This window comes from Andrographis paniculata, unplaced genomic scaffold (genome assembly GCF_009805555.1).
Source record: "Andrographis paniculata isolate CXL003 unplaced genomic scaffold, ASM980555v1 Contig62END, whole genome shotgun sequence".
Lineage (NCBI taxonomy): Eukaryota > Viridiplantae > Streptophyta > Magnoliopsida > Lamiales > Acanthaceae > Andrographis > Andrographis paniculata.
The window spans coordinates 8,131,035-8,147,243 of record NW_026137598.1 but is presented as its reverse complement, the minus strand read 5'-3'; the positions used below and the strand labels follow the sequence as shown (position 1 = coordinate 8,147,243).

General features: G+C 35.7%; 2 protein-coding genes across 3 annotated transcripts; both read left to right on the top strand.

Moving 5' to 3' along the window:
* The first annotated feature begins 3,608 nt into the window (after window positions 1-3,608).
* On the top strand, window positions 3,609-5,559 carry LOC127261299 (transcription factor HRS1-like). The gene is made up of 4 exons (XM_051289593.1): window positions 3,609-3,969; window positions 4,144-4,466; window positions 4,567-4,804; window positions 4,904-5,559. Exons 1-4 carry the CDS (start codon window positions 3,825-3,827, stop codon window positions 5,308-5,310), a joined length of 1,113 nt encoding a protein of 370 aa, XP_051145550.1. The 5' UTR covers window positions 3,609-3,824; the 3' UTR covers window positions 5,311-5,559.
* Window positions 5,560-7,424: 1,865 nt separating this feature from the next.
* LOC127260806 (mediator of RNA polymerase II transcription subunit 25-like) lies at window positions 7,425-16,206 on the top strand. Of its 2 annotated transcripts, none has more exons than XM_051288747.1 (16): window positions 7,425-7,582; window positions 8,744-8,774; window positions 8,893-8,956; window positions 9,500-9,630; window positions 9,745-9,948; window positions 10,028-10,093; window positions 10,692-10,893; window positions 11,924-11,991; window positions 12,106-12,819; window positions 13,139-13,192; window positions 13,362-13,390; window positions 13,542-13,610; window positions 13,699-13,783; window positions 13,885-13,971; window positions 14,065-14,269; window positions 15,971-16,206. In XM_051288747.1, the coding sequence occupies exons 1-16, from the start codon at window positions 7,485-7,487 to the stop codon at window positions 16,201-16,203; spliced, it is 2,340 nt and encodes a 779-aa protein (XP_051144704.1). In that variant the 5' UTR covers window positions 7,425-7,484; the 3' UTR covers window positions 16,204-16,206. The 2 variants fall into 2 exon arrangements, with proteins under 2 accessions (XP_051144704.1, XP_051144705.1); XM_051288748.1 differs by having other exon boundaries at window positions 9,730-9,948; window positions 15,966-16,059.
* The last annotated feature ends 3 nt before the right edge of the window (window positions 16,207-16,209 follow it).

Genomic DNA, 16,209 nt, shown 5'->3' with positions numbered 1-16,209 from the left:
AGTTGATTGAAGATGCCTTGACAAATGATGATCCAAATCCTTAAATATTCCCTGGGAAACCGTACTGAAAACCGTCACCCGAACGGTTACAACGTCTCCTTCTCAACCGTCTTCCAACCTTTCTCATGCTGACACGTGTCCTCAGCAGACCAAAATTCCCTATATTTCACTCCTTGAGCCGACCACAGACCTTCCGCTCTTTTGGCCCGACTTCGTCCTTCGATCCGACCTACAGTTTACCCGACCTGCGGATATCCCATCTCGACGACTTTCCGTCTCGAGGACCTCCCGACTTGAAAACCTTCCGACTCATCGTCTTTCCGTCTTGCGGACCTCCCGACCTGAAGACCTTCCGACTTGAGGTCTTTCCGTCTTGCGGACCTCCCGACCTGAAGACCTTCCGACCTGAGGTCTTTCCGTCCTGAGGACCTACCGACCTAAGAACCTTCCGTCCTGAGGTCTTTCCGTCCTGAGGACCTACCGACCTAAGAACCTTCCATCCTGAGGTCTTTCCATCTTGAGGGCCTCCCGACCTGAAGACCTTCCGACCTGAGGTCTTTCCGTCCTGAGGACCTACCGACCTAAGAACCTTCCGTCCTGAGGTCTTTCCGTCCTGAGGACCTCCCGACCTAAGAACCTTCCATCCTGAGGTCTTTCCGTCCTGAGGACCTACCGACTTGAAAACCTTCCGACCTGTATTTTCCTTAGAAATAAATAAATAAATTTATTTTCCTTGATTTCCTCACGGTGTCCTTCAGCCAGTTCAATCAACCCTATTGCCAGGCCCATTCTTCTTTTTACCTTGGGCTTTTAACCTAATTCTAAATTTCGTACGTAACAGATATAAATATGACAATGCGTATGCAAAGTAAAACAACTAGAGGGGGCTTTGGTAAAAGTTTCGAGAAAATTTTATTTTAGTTTGATATTAAAATAATATTTAATAAAATATTTTGCAATATATATATATATATTTTTTTCCAATAGAAAATTTTGGCAGACTTCATATGAATCTGGACCCCTCCTAGTGTGAACTCCAACGAGCAGCTGTGACTCGGGCTCCTAGAAGTATTAAAGATAAAACAAAATCCAAATTTACTTAACCAATGGTCATCCGGCCCAAAACCTTTGGGCTCATATGGCTGGGCTTATGACGTGTCCCAAATAAAGTGGTCTGCATACAGTTTATTTAGATTGTTTGCTTTATTTCAATATATATCCCATCTGTCCATAAAAAATTGTTTAAAATTTTTACACATAAAAATTGAGAGAGAATATTTTATTACTGTTTTTTACAGGGGTTAAATTAAAATTTTTATGGAGTTAGCAGTGTAATTTTTTGTATTATAGCAGGTTGAATATAAGAAATGTGTTGAGTTTGTTAGTGGCAATAGCGTAAATAGAATAAAAAATGATAGATTTTTTATTTAATTAAACATGACATGACTATATTACTGGTTTATAACCTAAAATAATCAAATAATAATACTTTTGGTACATATAATTGTAGATGTATTATTATTACTATTAAGTCTGCACCACAAAGCACCTCTTTTGTGCAGCCCCACTCCCCTAGAGTGGTAAGTGATGTATGAGAAGTCCTTAAGGATATGAATATTTAATAAATGGCTGTAAAGAATTTTGCAGCGTCAAAAATAAGGTCAACAATTATTTTAAAAAGTAGGGACTACAATAATAGCGTAGATTATTGCTGCTGCAGGTGCAGGTCAATAGTTATCCTATAATAGCTGCCCCAAAAATAGACCTAATTGATATGTATAAGTCTTCCAAGTTCCAAGGCCCTGTCCTTTCCTTCCTAGGAAAAACTCAGACCTTTGTTTGAGCTTGTTCACTACCAAACAACCCTATATTCATATCAAAGGCCATCCAAGAATGCCCTAAAAGGATCTGATCATATTCCTATTCTTGATCAATGGTGCAGCTATACACTTAGAAGAGTGTTTACTTGAAAATATTAATTAATTTTTCTAATCAAACATGCCCTTATGATTAAATAGTTTGAACTAGATTCTTCTTTCTTCAAACCTTTTATCTACACGGCCAGGGGCTAACTGACCCCCCAGTATTCAAATATATATATTTTTTAGTATAAAAAATAATAAAATTATGCATTTTTTAGTAATTTGTTTATTTTATTTTTTTTATTTTATAATGTAAAAAATCATAAAAATTTTGTTATTTACACTTTTAATTTTTAAATTTTTTAAAATATTAACTTCTATGTACTTTTGTTAAATTTGGTTCCGACATTGTCCACGATTTTGTTGTATCAACTTATTGCTTTTCCTGAAAAGTCATTTCCGTACCCACACATCGACTTCTGCACTTTCATAACATGCCTTTTCTGTGATCCTGTAATCTTCTTTTAATATACCCGTTTTATGCATTCGGGTTTGGGCTTACCCATACCCTGATCCGGAAAATTCCGGGTGGACCCTCCGTGTTGTTAATTGTGTCCCGGGCCCACATTACAGGCCCTTCATTGTAAATGGATATAGTTGGTGTACTGTAGGCGTGACCTTTCGAGAACCCGAAAGGCCGAGTTTAATTCATACGCGGCGGGCAGGGGCGTGAAGTTCACGCTCCACGGAAGATTCCACTCGCTTTGGATGTATCTTCAGATTCTGGAGTATATCCAATCCACCCCACAATGTACTACTACATGAATTGAATGATTTCTTTAAATTGTGGCCAATAAATTGCAACTTCCCCCCATTGTTTCTTTCTTTTAACATGGTCCTTGTAATTAAGTTTCATTGGAAAATAATTAATTTTTTTTTTGTGCATGAAAATATATGATTTGTTCATATATATTGAATGATTTTTTTATTTAAAATCATTTAAAATAATAAAATTATATATTAATTTAAAATATTTTTTAAAATGATAAATAATACTTTTGTTATTTGGCCGAAGGATATATATTTTATTATTTTTATCTGTTCAAATATAAATATATACTTTTAGTAATTTTACCATACTTAGAAATTGTAAATACTCTTATATTTATATTTATTTGCAATAATATTATTCAATCAAACTAAAATTTAAAAAATAAAAGATTTTACACATCAAATAAATACAATTTTATGAAAAAAGGGGCAATGTTGACATATGTTGGCCAAAATCGAAAATGTTAAAGAAGGTGAGGAGCAAAAGGAAATGATCCATCAAGTATTAAGCACGAGGCAATTTTAGGTCCTTGTTGTTATCGAAATTACAGAAAAGGCAGCCCACATTCGAGAATCGCCCATCGAATATTCAATTCAAACATCGGCGCTTGTCGCAAGATTCGTCTCTACGCGACGTCCCGACCTTGACATTCTCACGCTCTCCTATTTCTCAACAACTCCTGGGACCTCAACGCCAGCTCCCTCAACATCATGCAGTCACAGCCATCCGGTGTTTGAACTCCATGGATCTCCCCAAAAAACACCGCCTCGTTTGTTGAATCAGGAACAAGAACTGCGTTTTCTTTTTGCCCTTTTCTTGCTATATATAATAAGAAATATATATATATATATTTATATAAATTTTTGTAGCTATACCTACATACATATATATATTTGTGTGTACCCACAGTAATTCATTCCATATATATACTTGTTCCCTTTCCTTTCTTCTCCATTTCTTTCTTGTGAACCAAGTTTTATTCCATCTGTTGATTCTACTCAAATCCCTTCATACTCTGGAATCATCATTATCTTCGGAACTGTCTATGCTCGGACAAAACTAAACTCTCCCCTTTCTCCCTCATTAATAAATACCCTCCCTCCCTCCCTCCAGATTTATTACCATCCAAAATGATGATCAATTCCCATAACCACCCTGATTTCTCCCAGGAAATGCAGACCTGCCGAGATTACATTCAAGCCCTCGAGATTGAGCGTCGCAAGATTCAAGTCTTCCAACGCGAACTCCCTCTCTCTCTAGAACTTGTCCAACAAGGTATATATATATATATATATATGTGTGTGTGTGTTTTTGTGGGTGGGCATTGTGGAAAGGATTGTATTCTCTATTGTGTGAAATTTTGGTGTCCGATCGAGAATTTTGGTGTCCGATCGAGTGTGGTTTAGATTGAAAATTGGTGCCCTAATTTTGGTTCTTAATTGTTGGCAGCAATTGAGGCGTGTAAGCAGCAGCTGTCGGGGACGGCGGTGGAGTGTAATTTACGCGGCCAGTCGGAATGTTCGGACCAGACAACATCCAGCTACGTGCCTGTTTTTGAGGAATTTTTTCCCATCAAGAGGGCTTCATTTCACTCCGATGGCGAAGAACACCAATCTGTTCATGACAAGCTCAACGAAGACGACGACGATGCTGGCAGCGACGACGGCAAAATTGGTAGGGATGATAAAAATCCTATGAAATCAGACTGGCTTAGATCTGCCCAATTATGGAATCAGACCCAACCGAATGCTTCAGATCCATCCTTGAATGAGGTAATTAAGTCTCAATTTTGCTGAATTGAATTCAATTGATTTAAATTGTGTTTTAGGGTTAGGGTTTGTTCTGATTTGGGGATTTTTTTGGGGGGTTTAGGAATCAACCCAGAGATTGGACGCCACCCGAAATGACAGTAATGCACTTCCAGCGAGTGGAGCTTGCGCCACCTGCACGGAGGAGCAAGGCGGCAGCGGCGGCGGCGGCGGCGGCGGCGGAATTAAGAAAAGCGACGGAAAGGACTCACAGGCCAACAATCGAAAGATAAGACGATGTTGGTCACCGGAGCTCCACCGGAGATTCTTGCAAGCCCTGAAAGAACTCGGCGGCTCTCATGGTAATTAAATAAATAAATTATATATATATTTATACATACAGTCCAGTCCTGTTCGGGGATGTCGATAATTAATTAATTTACTACATTCACATTTTGCAGTCGCTACACCTAAGCAGATCAGGGAGCACATGAAGGTCGACGGTCTGACAAACGACGAGGTTAAAAGCCATTTACAGAAGTACCGCCTCCACACACGGCGGCCGAGCCCAACAATCCAACCGGCGGCGGCGGGGCAGGCGCCGCAGTTCGTGGTGGTCGGAGGAATCTGGGTCCCACCGGAGTACGCCGCCACAGTGGCCGCCGGAGAGGCGGCCGCATCCACCGCTGCACCTCCCACCGGAATATACGCCCCTATTGCAACGCTGCCGCGGCCGGCCAGTCTAAAACAACATAATCCGATTATGTCCGACGGCGGCGGTAGTGCCGCCGGAGTACGGTCGAATTCCCCGGCGACGTCGTCCTCCACTCATATGACCGCCGCCACCGCAACCTCGCAGGATTATTAAATAATATTTTTTGCAAATTTGTGTGACAGACAATGCATAGAGGATATTATACAGGGATTTACTATTTCTTTGCAAATTTTCCTTCATATTAATAAATTGTAGAGTCCATTTTGTTCATACCTCTGGCGTGCATTTTGGTTGAAATAATAATGGAGTAATTCAAAAATTTCTTATTACATTGTTTTCACTTTGTATACAAAATTAATTTAATAATAATTCTTGTGGTCACATTTTGGATTGTGACAGTCAGCTTCACTCCATCTCATCTGGAATATATATATATATATAAAGATTTAAATAAACTTGTTTAATATAGTGAAGGCGATATTTGACGATCAAAAAACAATAAATGAAATGACAAGATTGGCTCTGAGCACGTTGTCTGCGGAAAATAAACTATGTCTTGAAATCATTGTGGGACCCACGAAAGTATATTCTTCGCATAAGAAGCATATGCATGGATAGGGTTGTCATTTTTAATTACTTTGTTAATTTACTACTTATATTTATTATTATTATTATTAAGGACTATAATTCTTTCTTTATCTTATCTCTTCATGTATACATATTCTAAATCCGCAAGAATCTTCCCCCTTGTTCAAGAAACAACAATATTTTATTTTATTTATTTTTAAAATATATATTCACTTACCAAATAAATACTTTTAACATAGAGTTTTTATTTGTTAACCCTCATAAATTAAAACCTGCAATTAATATCAAGGATTGAATTTCTTAATTACATCCTAGTCCTAATCTACTTCCAAATACAAACACAAATCCAAAACAATAATAGATAGAGATCTTGATAAAATTGACAACTCTTCTCTAATCGCAACAACAAAAATAGTTATAATAATAAAAATAAATCGAATTTCCATTGCAGCACGATGTAATAAGTTATAGGCCTACATGATGCATCCTTATAATTTACATACGGCCGCCACGTGTCCTAATCCCAAACAAACCTTGTTTTGAAGCAATTTACTACAAAGCAAAGACGGAAATAAATACGACCCTTGGAGTCAAGATTGGGGCAATTGTCTCTTCCAATATCCTAAACTCCACACATTTATATATTTTTTGCGTGTAAAAAATAGCCGTTAAATATTAATTTAGAGCAAATTATCTCGTACCAAATAATATGTTTGACCTAACTTCACACTTGATGGACGGTCACGATGAATCCTTGGTTGGTGCTTATCCTGCTCAATTCATGTCAACATTTCATTTAATTGTTATTTATATTTTAATATTTTATTTTTCCATGTACAAATTTCGTGGGTCCCAATAGTCCAGTCTAGTCTCTCAACATTTCTTTATGTATTTATATTTATTGGTGTATTCAATTATGGGAATTTGCTTATTGGTTCCAGCTATATATGTATGGTTGTCGATTGATTTTGGATAAGGTTAAATAATGACGAGTGGTAACAAATAATATGGATATTGGAATATTCTTTGATTATTGTGGTTTTCTTTATGCCGTATTTGTACTAACAAGACATCAATTCGATTTAATCATGGTTAGTGTTTACCAACATTGTGTTTGTTGAGATCTTTTTATTGTCTTATTGTTTGACACTGTTGTATCACGCTCGAAGTTAATTAATTATACATTTATCGATTTAAAAGTCAATTATTTGTTAGGTTTAATTTTTATATTAAATTAAAAATTAATTTTATATTTAAAATATCATATTAATATATAGATATATATATTTATTTAAACATATTCACATATACTTTGTTTTTAGATATCAATCTAACTGGCCAAAAGATAAACGGGCGCCTTGACGTGGTTCAAAATTGCACATTTGAACCTATTTTTAATTTATTAATAATTAATAAATGGGCTTACACAGATTTGGACCACTAAATATTAGAGAGCCCATTTAATAGCCCAATAATAATTTTATCCGAGCCTACACAATGCCCCCAATTAACGACTCAATAATTATTTCGAAGCCCAGAGGTAGGCCCAATTTAGGCCCATCACAGAAATAACATGGTGAAAGAGATTGCGGGCGGATAATAATTAAATATTTATTTAAATTAATTAATAAATAAGTATATATATATATAGGAAATGGAGAGTTGTAGACTGCTGGAGAAAGACGTCGTCCTTGAAACCTCGGAGATTCGATAGATAGAGAAAGAGTTGGTATCAGCGCATGGTGTCGAAGCAGTTGATCGTCGCCGTCGAAGGCACGGCCGCCATTGGACCGTACTGGAAAACTATCGTCGCAGATTATCTCGACAAGATCGTAAGGTGCCCGCACTCTCTCACTGCACATATTCGTTTACTGCAGTTTTTCCTTTACTGATTGTTTTACGTGTTTCTGCTGAACAAACGCCAGTTCGATGCAATGGAATTGTAGTGTACTTTATGCGTTTTGCAACAATTAACGCGATGAGACTGTTTGACGTGTTCGATTAGTTATTTGTGATTTCTGATTCGATTATGCTGTCGTTCTTGCTAAATCATCGTCTTGTGATCACATATGTATGAATGTGATGATTTCCGATTCCGTTGTCTCGATCAAGAGGTCGAAATTGATTCAATTTCATTTCCTTGTTGTGTGTATTAATCTTTCTGGTATGTTAACCTGCGGAGAAATTCCGTCCTTGTTGTCTTTGTCGTCTTTTCCTTCATATGTTCCACAGTTCAATTTGATAAGATTTATAATTGCGTCACAAGGTTTGTATCCATTTATGATTTTTCGTTCTGAAAACAAATGAGTAGCTTCAGAAGTTGGTTAAAATAATGGTTAAGCCCTAAAGTAAGGAAAGAGCAATTTGAGTTGCAAATAAATCATTAAATATTTATTTAATCATCTATACTTATAAATATAAAGACTGATTGTCAGTAGAAATATATGTATATACACACAGATACAAACACAAATCTCCCCTCTCTAGATATGGAAGGTTTTATAAAATGTAGCCAAATTTACCTTAGTTTTTGTAGACACTGGAAATTTTGCTATTTCTTTAATATTAGTGTCTTCAGCACCCAAAACCACAAGTTTGAAAACATAACACCAATGCAGCACATATACAGAGTTGGCTATTTTCCTTGATTGGATGTGGCAGAGAAATTTTTGAGATTGGTCTTAAATATTATTTATAGCCAGTAGCCTTTCTGGCATATTGATTGTTTTTTGCTTTCTTTCTCTCTGTTGATTTCTTCTGTTATTAAAGCAGTCGAGGATAAAAAAAATATTTATGCAAGTTAAGTGGTAGGGTGGGGGTGCCCTTTTATTGTCCTGTCTCTTGGAAGCATTGATATTGATATAGCATATACATCATTGAGTTACTAGAATATGGTTCCAGATGATGTTCTCTCTCTCTCTCTCTGAAGTAAAAAAATTATGGGTAGATTTTGGTTAAGCACTTGATATTAAAAAGGTTTTCTGTTGTATCTCTACAGATGCTTTTATGGAAATGAATCAACTGGTCAGGTATAAATAGGCACTTAAAGTATTTTCTTGAGTGAGGGTTTTTATCAACTAGACTGATTTACATATAGTACTCTTGACATCTTCATTTCAAGCTCTTACTATTTATCAATATTTTCAGAACTCTCCTACAACAAATGTTGAGCTTTCTCTGGTCATGTTCAATGGGCATGGCTCCTACAGTGGTGCGTATTTTGATCTGTGAAGTATTCAGGAATTATATATATATATTTTTTATGCTGTTCCTTTCTTGTAGGGAAACTCAAATTTGTATTTGAACATGTTACTTTTTGTTCTGCTTTTCATGAATTCCCTGTATATATATATATATATATATATGTTCTGAATTATGAAAATATGTAGTCCATCTTCCCCTCTGTTTCCCATGGGTGCTACTATTGGGGGATTTGTATTGCAATTAATCTTCCATTTAAGTGCTTGAGGCCTTGATTGAAGTCTTTTAACAGCTAACATCAACTTGAAAGATCAGTATATTTCTGTTCTTCTGAAATGCTCAAATTTACTGGTCATAGGACTAAGCTGAATTCTACTCACAAGTTGTGAAATTTTATAACCTTGCACATTGAAGTTTCTTTCCCTTTATTAGATAAATTTATTTCAAGTTCTAATTTGTGGGAGATTATGAAAATATATTCAATAATTTTAGTTTGTATCATGCATCCCCTATCTTTGGTTTCTCTTTGTTTATTACCCTTTCCATGATCCAGCATGCCTTGTGCGACGAAGTGGTTGGACTAGGGACATGGATGTATTCTTACAGTGGCTTTCAGCTATACCATTTTCTGGCGGTGGCTTCAATGATGCTGCAATTGCCGAAGGGCTAGCGGAAGCTTTGATGGTAAATATTTATCTATCATCCTTGAGGCACATGTGTTCCTTCAGGTTTTCTGTAAACGACATGTTTTTCATATGCTATTCCTTCTCAAATTTCTATAAGCAATGCACATTTCAGATGTTCACTTCTCCTAGTGGAAATCAAAATCAAAATTCCGAGGCACAAAGGCATTGCATTCTTATTGCAGGGAGCAACCCTTTCCCATTGCCAACACCTGTATTTCGACCACAACCCCAAAATATGGTAGATGGAAACAGCACTGAGATGCAACCTGAAAATCATCTTTGTGATGCAGAGACATTAGCAAAGTCTTTTCCTCAGGTGCAGATTTAAAATTATCCTTTTTCATGTCTCGGACTTTGTTTATACTAAGTTTCTAACGAGCATTTGCATTTGGCAGAGTGCTATTTCTCTTTCTGTTATTTGTCCAAGACAGCTTCCTAAGCTAAGAGGAATCTATAATGCGGTACTGAATTGACTTTCATGAACTTTGTTCTTTTCTTCCATACTGGGAATCCATAAAATTTCTCGAGGCATATGTGAATTTAATTTGTTCATCTTATCTTTGATTATTATCAAATCTCAACCTGGACAATTTGGAGTTAAAAAGCAACAGTATGACAATGAACATAACTAAATCCTTTTTATTTATGTACTTTGTATTGATATTTGCATCTAATTAACTATAAAGCGAATGTATTTCCTTTTATTGAATATTCAAATATGTGCATGTTTTGGCCGCTAGTGTGGTTAATAACTGGAAGGAGGTTCATCAAATTTAAATAGCTGAATAACCAAAAAAATGATGGGAAGATTCTGGGTTTGTTTACTTGTGGATTTTTTTTCTTTTTTCTAAATAATTTTAAGATAAAATAGTTGTTCGATGTGATGTTTTGAATGAAAAATCCGTGTTACATTTGATGATTTTGGAGAAAAATTGGAAGATTAAATAGTAAAAATGAGTGTAGAAATCACAAGTAAACAGAACCTATATTTTAGGTTTCTTTTTCATTGTTTCAAGTACTGCTTGATATGCTGATGCTATTGTTCTCATATTAATCTAGGGAAATAGCAATCCAAGAGCTGAAGATCATCCTGTAGACACTGTTAAGAATCCTCACTTCCTTATCCTAATATCAGAAAATTTTCTGGAAGCCCGTTCTTGTGTAAGTAGATCGCCGGTGACAAATTTGCCATCAAACCAAAATCCAGTCAAGGCAGATGTGACTCCTCCTTCAGTTTCTGTGCCGCCTCAAGTTCCACCAGGTAATTTTTTAGTGCTCCATATGTCAACTGTTTCTTCATACACTCCTAGCATTGCAATATACTACAACTTGGGTCGTTAGGATCTGTGTGCAGTTATGATGTTACAGCTATGAAGCTTATACCCTTTGAGAGCAAGAAATCGAGAATTGTTCTCTCTTTATATAAATTGGGACAATAAAATCTCAGTTCTTCATTGTTTTTTTTTTTTTTTTACCCCACACACGCACACACTCACACCCCCAACGGGAATTTCACCCAATACATGCACACATGCGCCCACCAGGATCGAACTTGGGACCCAACCCTCAAACGAGGAATGTCTCACCGATTGATCTACAAGGGTTTGACATTGTTTGTTGACTAGCCTTTTGGTCCTCGGTATTACTAATATAATTCATCTATTTGTCTCTAAGAAATATTTGTGGTTGATTGAGACTTTTATAACTAATAATATAATTTTGGTCTCTTGGTCTCAGTCTTTATTTCTAGCATGAGTTTTGCACAACTAATATACCTCTTTTTTCCTCCTCTCAACTTGGCAATTGTTATTAGGAATGAGGGTGATTTTATGCTATCCTTAATTGAAGAAGATTCGTATACCAGTTGCATATTGCACTTTGTTTCATTTGCTTTACTGGTCCATGGAACTTAGAGGAGGAGAAAACCTTTTAACAAACATCTCTTGAACATTTTAGGAGGCTAGCAATTAAGAGTGTTTGGTTAAGATATTTAGAAGGTCAAAATATCAACAATTTTGTGTGTTTGTTTGAGAGATTTGATTTGTTTTTCAATATTTACAATTTTTTCCCCCCAAAAACATCAAACCAAATATTTATTTTTTATTTTATTATATTACACAAAATCAATTTTACATCCATAATATCACGTCAATTTCTATTTATATCACATGAAATAATTATTCAAATCAAAACCCTCAAACAAACACACTGAGAGTTATTTCATATAGACCTTATTATAATGCTTTTGAGTGTTTTGTATGCATGCTGATAATACACATTTCACCCTTCAGCAAATGGATCTGGAATGGTACGGTCACCAATATCAGTTGGAAACATACCTCCTGCAACTGTAAAAGTAGTAAGAACATCTGTCTAAGTTTATTCTCTCACCGGTGGCAAAGTTTAGGAAATTTTCCTAGTAGTCTGTCATTTTTTTTCTGACATGGAAAATTCATCAATCATTGTTGGACAGGAACCTATCTCCTCTGCGACTTCAAATATCTCTTCTGTTCCTCAAGCAGCAGTTGCAAGCTCGAAAACTTCTTCCCCTGTGTCCACATCACAGGACATGATCACGACTCTGAGTAAAGAAAATCTACCGGATGTGAAGCCTCTGGCCAATAATGTAACACCCTCCTTGCGACCAGTTAGCCCAGCAGCTAATGTGAGAATTTTGAACGACGTTGCTCAAGCTCGTCAAGTCCTAGCTGGAGGAACTTCCATTGGAGTTCCTTCCATGGGGACACCTGTACTTTCAAATATGATATCCAGTGGAATGCAATCTTCTGTTCCCCCTACTCAAACTGTAACCTCGTCAGGGCAATCAGGTCCCATGGGAATATCAGGACCTTTGTCAGTATCACAAAACTCAACTCCTACATCACAAACTTTAAGTGGTATCCAGACTGTTAGCCTGCCTCAAACACCACCAGGCATGAGCCAGCTTCCAGCCACACAAATGTTGCAGGGAACAAGTCCGAACATGAGGAGTGTCAGTGCTCCTGCCAGTATGCCCTCTGGAAGTGGCTCAATGACGTCTACTCCGCGAGTATCTCAGCAAGGACAACAAGGGGTGCAACCTGCTGTTCTAAGCAACAGTAATTCTGCTACAAATATTCCCTTGAATCAGCAACAAACAAGTTCAGCAAGGCAAACTCCGCAATCAAAATATATCAAAGTGTGGGAGGTAAATAACATTATCAATATAATGAATGTTTGAGATTCTATTTTGATTAAGTGAACGTGACAATTCGCGTCAGCAATTTTCGTACTTTGGAAAAATATCCAAAAACATTTAAACTATTCTCTGTTTCGGAGTCCCTTTCTGTAGTAGCTCTTTTGTAAAAATAGTTGTTAAAGTTGACTACCCCTCTTGATTTATAGTAGACTGCTGTTTCAGAACCTTCCTAACCATTGACACTGAATTATTAGTTTAGTGATTAGTTCCATCGAAATTATGACATTTTTTACCCTCATCTGCCTCTAAAATTTTGTTATTGAATCAGGGCAACTTATCTGGACAGAGACAGGGCAAGCCTGTTTTCATTACCAAAATGGAGGTATGTACCAATTCCACAATAAAGTATCTTGAACCCGGTTATTTTTTGCTTTTCCGTTACCTAGTTTTGGAGTAGGAAACACTTTTTTGAGTACATTACTCTCCTGGTTTTTCGCATGCCATGATTGCATTATCTCACGATAGCCTCTTTTGCATCTTTTATGTGGCAGGGATACAAGAGTTCATCATCGCAGGGCGCGTAAGCCAATTACAGCTATATTAAAAAAACTCAGATAGTCATATAATAATACTGGCGTCTTTTAGTAGTTTATTAGTCTTTGCTATGAATTTACTGTTTCTGCATTAAGATATGTTGCATTCATACCCATGGAGATGTTCACCCTTTTCAGGATTGCGACACATTGGCCCTCAACAATGCAGATAGTTCGCCTGGTATCTCAGGATGTCATGAATAACAAGTAATGTCGCCTCAAAGAAGCTACAATTTCATAGTGTCTGCATTTGTAAAATCTAAAATTTTTTATATCGTTTGCGACATTATGCTAGGCAATATATTGGCAAAGCTGATTTCCTAGTCTTTCGAGCAATGAATCAGCACGGTTTTCTTGCACAGCTTCAAGACAGGAAGCTTGTAAGTCTGTCCCAGTGCAAATCCTCATTCCTTTGTTAGAATTAATTACAAGTTTATGAAATTACGAAATCTTTGTCTTGACATCAAAATTCTTTTTGCAGTGTGCTGTAGTACACTTGCCGAACCAGACATTGCTCCTCTCGGTTTCGGATAAGGCTCACCGTTTGATTGGAATGCTCTTCCCTGGGGTAATAATACTAACTACTAAATCCCTCCAATTCTCCATATATCATATATTTAATTTTCTCTACACTCTCTATCTCTACATCCTTCTTGTGCAGAACATGGTTGTTTTTAAGTCTCCCCCTCAACTACAAGGTCAGATGCAAATCCAGCAACAGCAACAATCACTACAGCAAATGCAGCAACAACGCCCCATTGCGCAGCAGATGAATCAAGGTGGTTCCGGGCGATCTCAGCTGCTGCAGCCGCCAGGACAAACGTCGTCTCAGGGATCAACAAGCATGCCTGGTGGCTCCTTTATAGGTTAGTAAATTTATTTTTTGCTGGTTAGATCAAGAACTAGGAGTTTCCCTTATGTTTTTTTACCAGCTTTTAAAATGGCCATGCCCCACACACTAATTATCAAAGCCTATGCTCTTCTTGGGCCAGAGATGGTTTGGTAGAGATCCATTTATGATTTTGAATTTATTAAAGAACTAAAGCCAACACCCTTTCCTACATCATTGAGGATAGGATTTGAACTTGAAATGGTATCTTTGCTGGTAACAAAATTAATTAATAAATAAATTTCTTGTATTTTGATTCGTTGTAATAAATATTACAACGAACTGGGAGCACACATATAAAGAGACAACTCGCAAGATGCTTTTTTTATTTTGGTTAAAGTATAATTGTGGGACTAATAAAGCATGAACAAATAGTATATATACATATGTGTGTGGGTGTGTGTGATAAAGTCATAAAGATGTTAGCATCCACAAAGCTAATTATTGGCTTTTTCAATGTTGCTTTAGTCAATTTTGAACCACCGCATGGTGTGAAGGTACTCATCACATTATACTTTTATTGTCATAATTATTAAATAAATATGTATATAAATATATAAATAACTATGTATTGAGATAGTTTTAGGATATTGATTAGATACATAGAAATATACTATATATATATATATCACAGCTGGAATTAATATAATAGTATGTGCATTGTGCATGTTGTCATTTATAATCTGTATTTATGTTATGTTAATATTTAGCATTTGTTGAAATCCATATGTATTGTTGGTATTTATGTTATATATTGATCTACAATCTTTTGCTAAAATTAATTATGATATACATTATGTGTACTATTACCGATTAAAACAAATTAGCATGATGCTAATAATTGTATAGCACTCTAAAAACACAGGCAATTATGTATATATGGTTATCCATCTATTTAAGTATTTATTATTTGACGTCAGGTCGATCATCATACGTTGTAGTTCTTGTCAATGTTAGAAGTAATGTACGTAAGCATCTTAAATGCTTTTACTTTGTAGTTCCAGCCAAAAATAAAATAAACGTTTAAAAAAAAAGAGGATGTTCTGAAGGAATATATATATATATTATATATATATATCGTTCCATAAATAATAAGCATTACGTATATTATTTTATTTGAAGAAAGTACTTTGTAAAGAAAGTTGGAAGTTGAAGCAAGAATTAGAAACCCTAGTATTATTATTAGGGTTTCTAATGGTTTGATTAATTTCAAAAGAAAAAATTATACTGTTCAACCGTTTAATAAAAATATATATTTTTTTTTTTCACAAAATATTATATTAAAAAAATTATTTTAATTAATTAAAATTTAAATTCAAATCAAACAAACTCTAAACAAACCGTTAGATGTTTATTCATATAGAATATAGTATATGTATATATATTAAATATTATACTATTCTCATATATATATTCATAAAATATTCTTTTTTATATTATTAAGATTTTCAAAATTTTAAAATTTAGGCTCTATTTATACAAACAATTTTAATCCTATTGATCTGTAATAAAATTAGAAAAAAAAAAAAAAAAAAAAACTCACGTCAATTATACTTTTTTTTTTTTTTTTAATTTTATTTTCAAAACTTTTCGATACTACTTTCGTCTATGTATTTTGTATATATATATTTCGTGAATGAATAGTGCAAAGTAACATTTGTTATCTGCAACAGTGCAGATAGAATCATCATCATCAACCATTTAATCAGTCAGTCTGTCCTTCCTCTGTTGGCTCGAATCCCACCGACTCAGCAATGTAACTGCCCCTTCAATTTTCTGCAAAATATTATGATTGCATTACGTACAGAAGCAGAACCATCAGCTGCTGCTGGTGGTGGGATCGATCTTCAGCTATATTTAATGGCATCTGCGACACAGCGCCATTTCTCCACTTTCCTACTTCCCCACTAAAACCCA

Excerpts from the sequence above, each read along its gene's own strand:
- LOC127261299 (XM_051289593.1), top strand. The coding sequence starts at position 3,825 with ATGATGATCAATTCCCATAACCACCCTGATTTCTCCCAGGAAATGCAG. Across the intron at positions 3,970-4,143 it reads TCTAGAACTTGTCCAACAAG|CAATTGAGGCGTGTAAGCAG; the intron begins GTATATATATAT and ends AATTGTTGGCAG. Across the intron at positions 4,467-4,566 it reads CAGATCCATCCTTGAATGAG|GAATCAACCCAGAGATTGGA; the intron begins GTAATTAAGTCT and ends TGGGGGGTTTAG.
- LOC127260806 (XM_051288747.1), top strand. The coding sequence starts at position 7,485 with ATGGTGTCGAAGCAGTTGATCGTCGCCGTCGAAGGCACGGCCGCCATT. Across the intron at positions 7,583-8,743 it reads TATCTCGACAAGATCGTAAG|ATGCTTTTATGGAAATGAAT; the intron begins GTGCCCGCACTC and ends GTATCTCTACAG. Across the intron at positions 13,784-13,884 it reads AGCTTCAAGACAGGAAGCTT|TGTGCTGTAGTACACTTGCC; the intron begins GTAAGTCTGTCC and ends TTCTTTTTGCAG.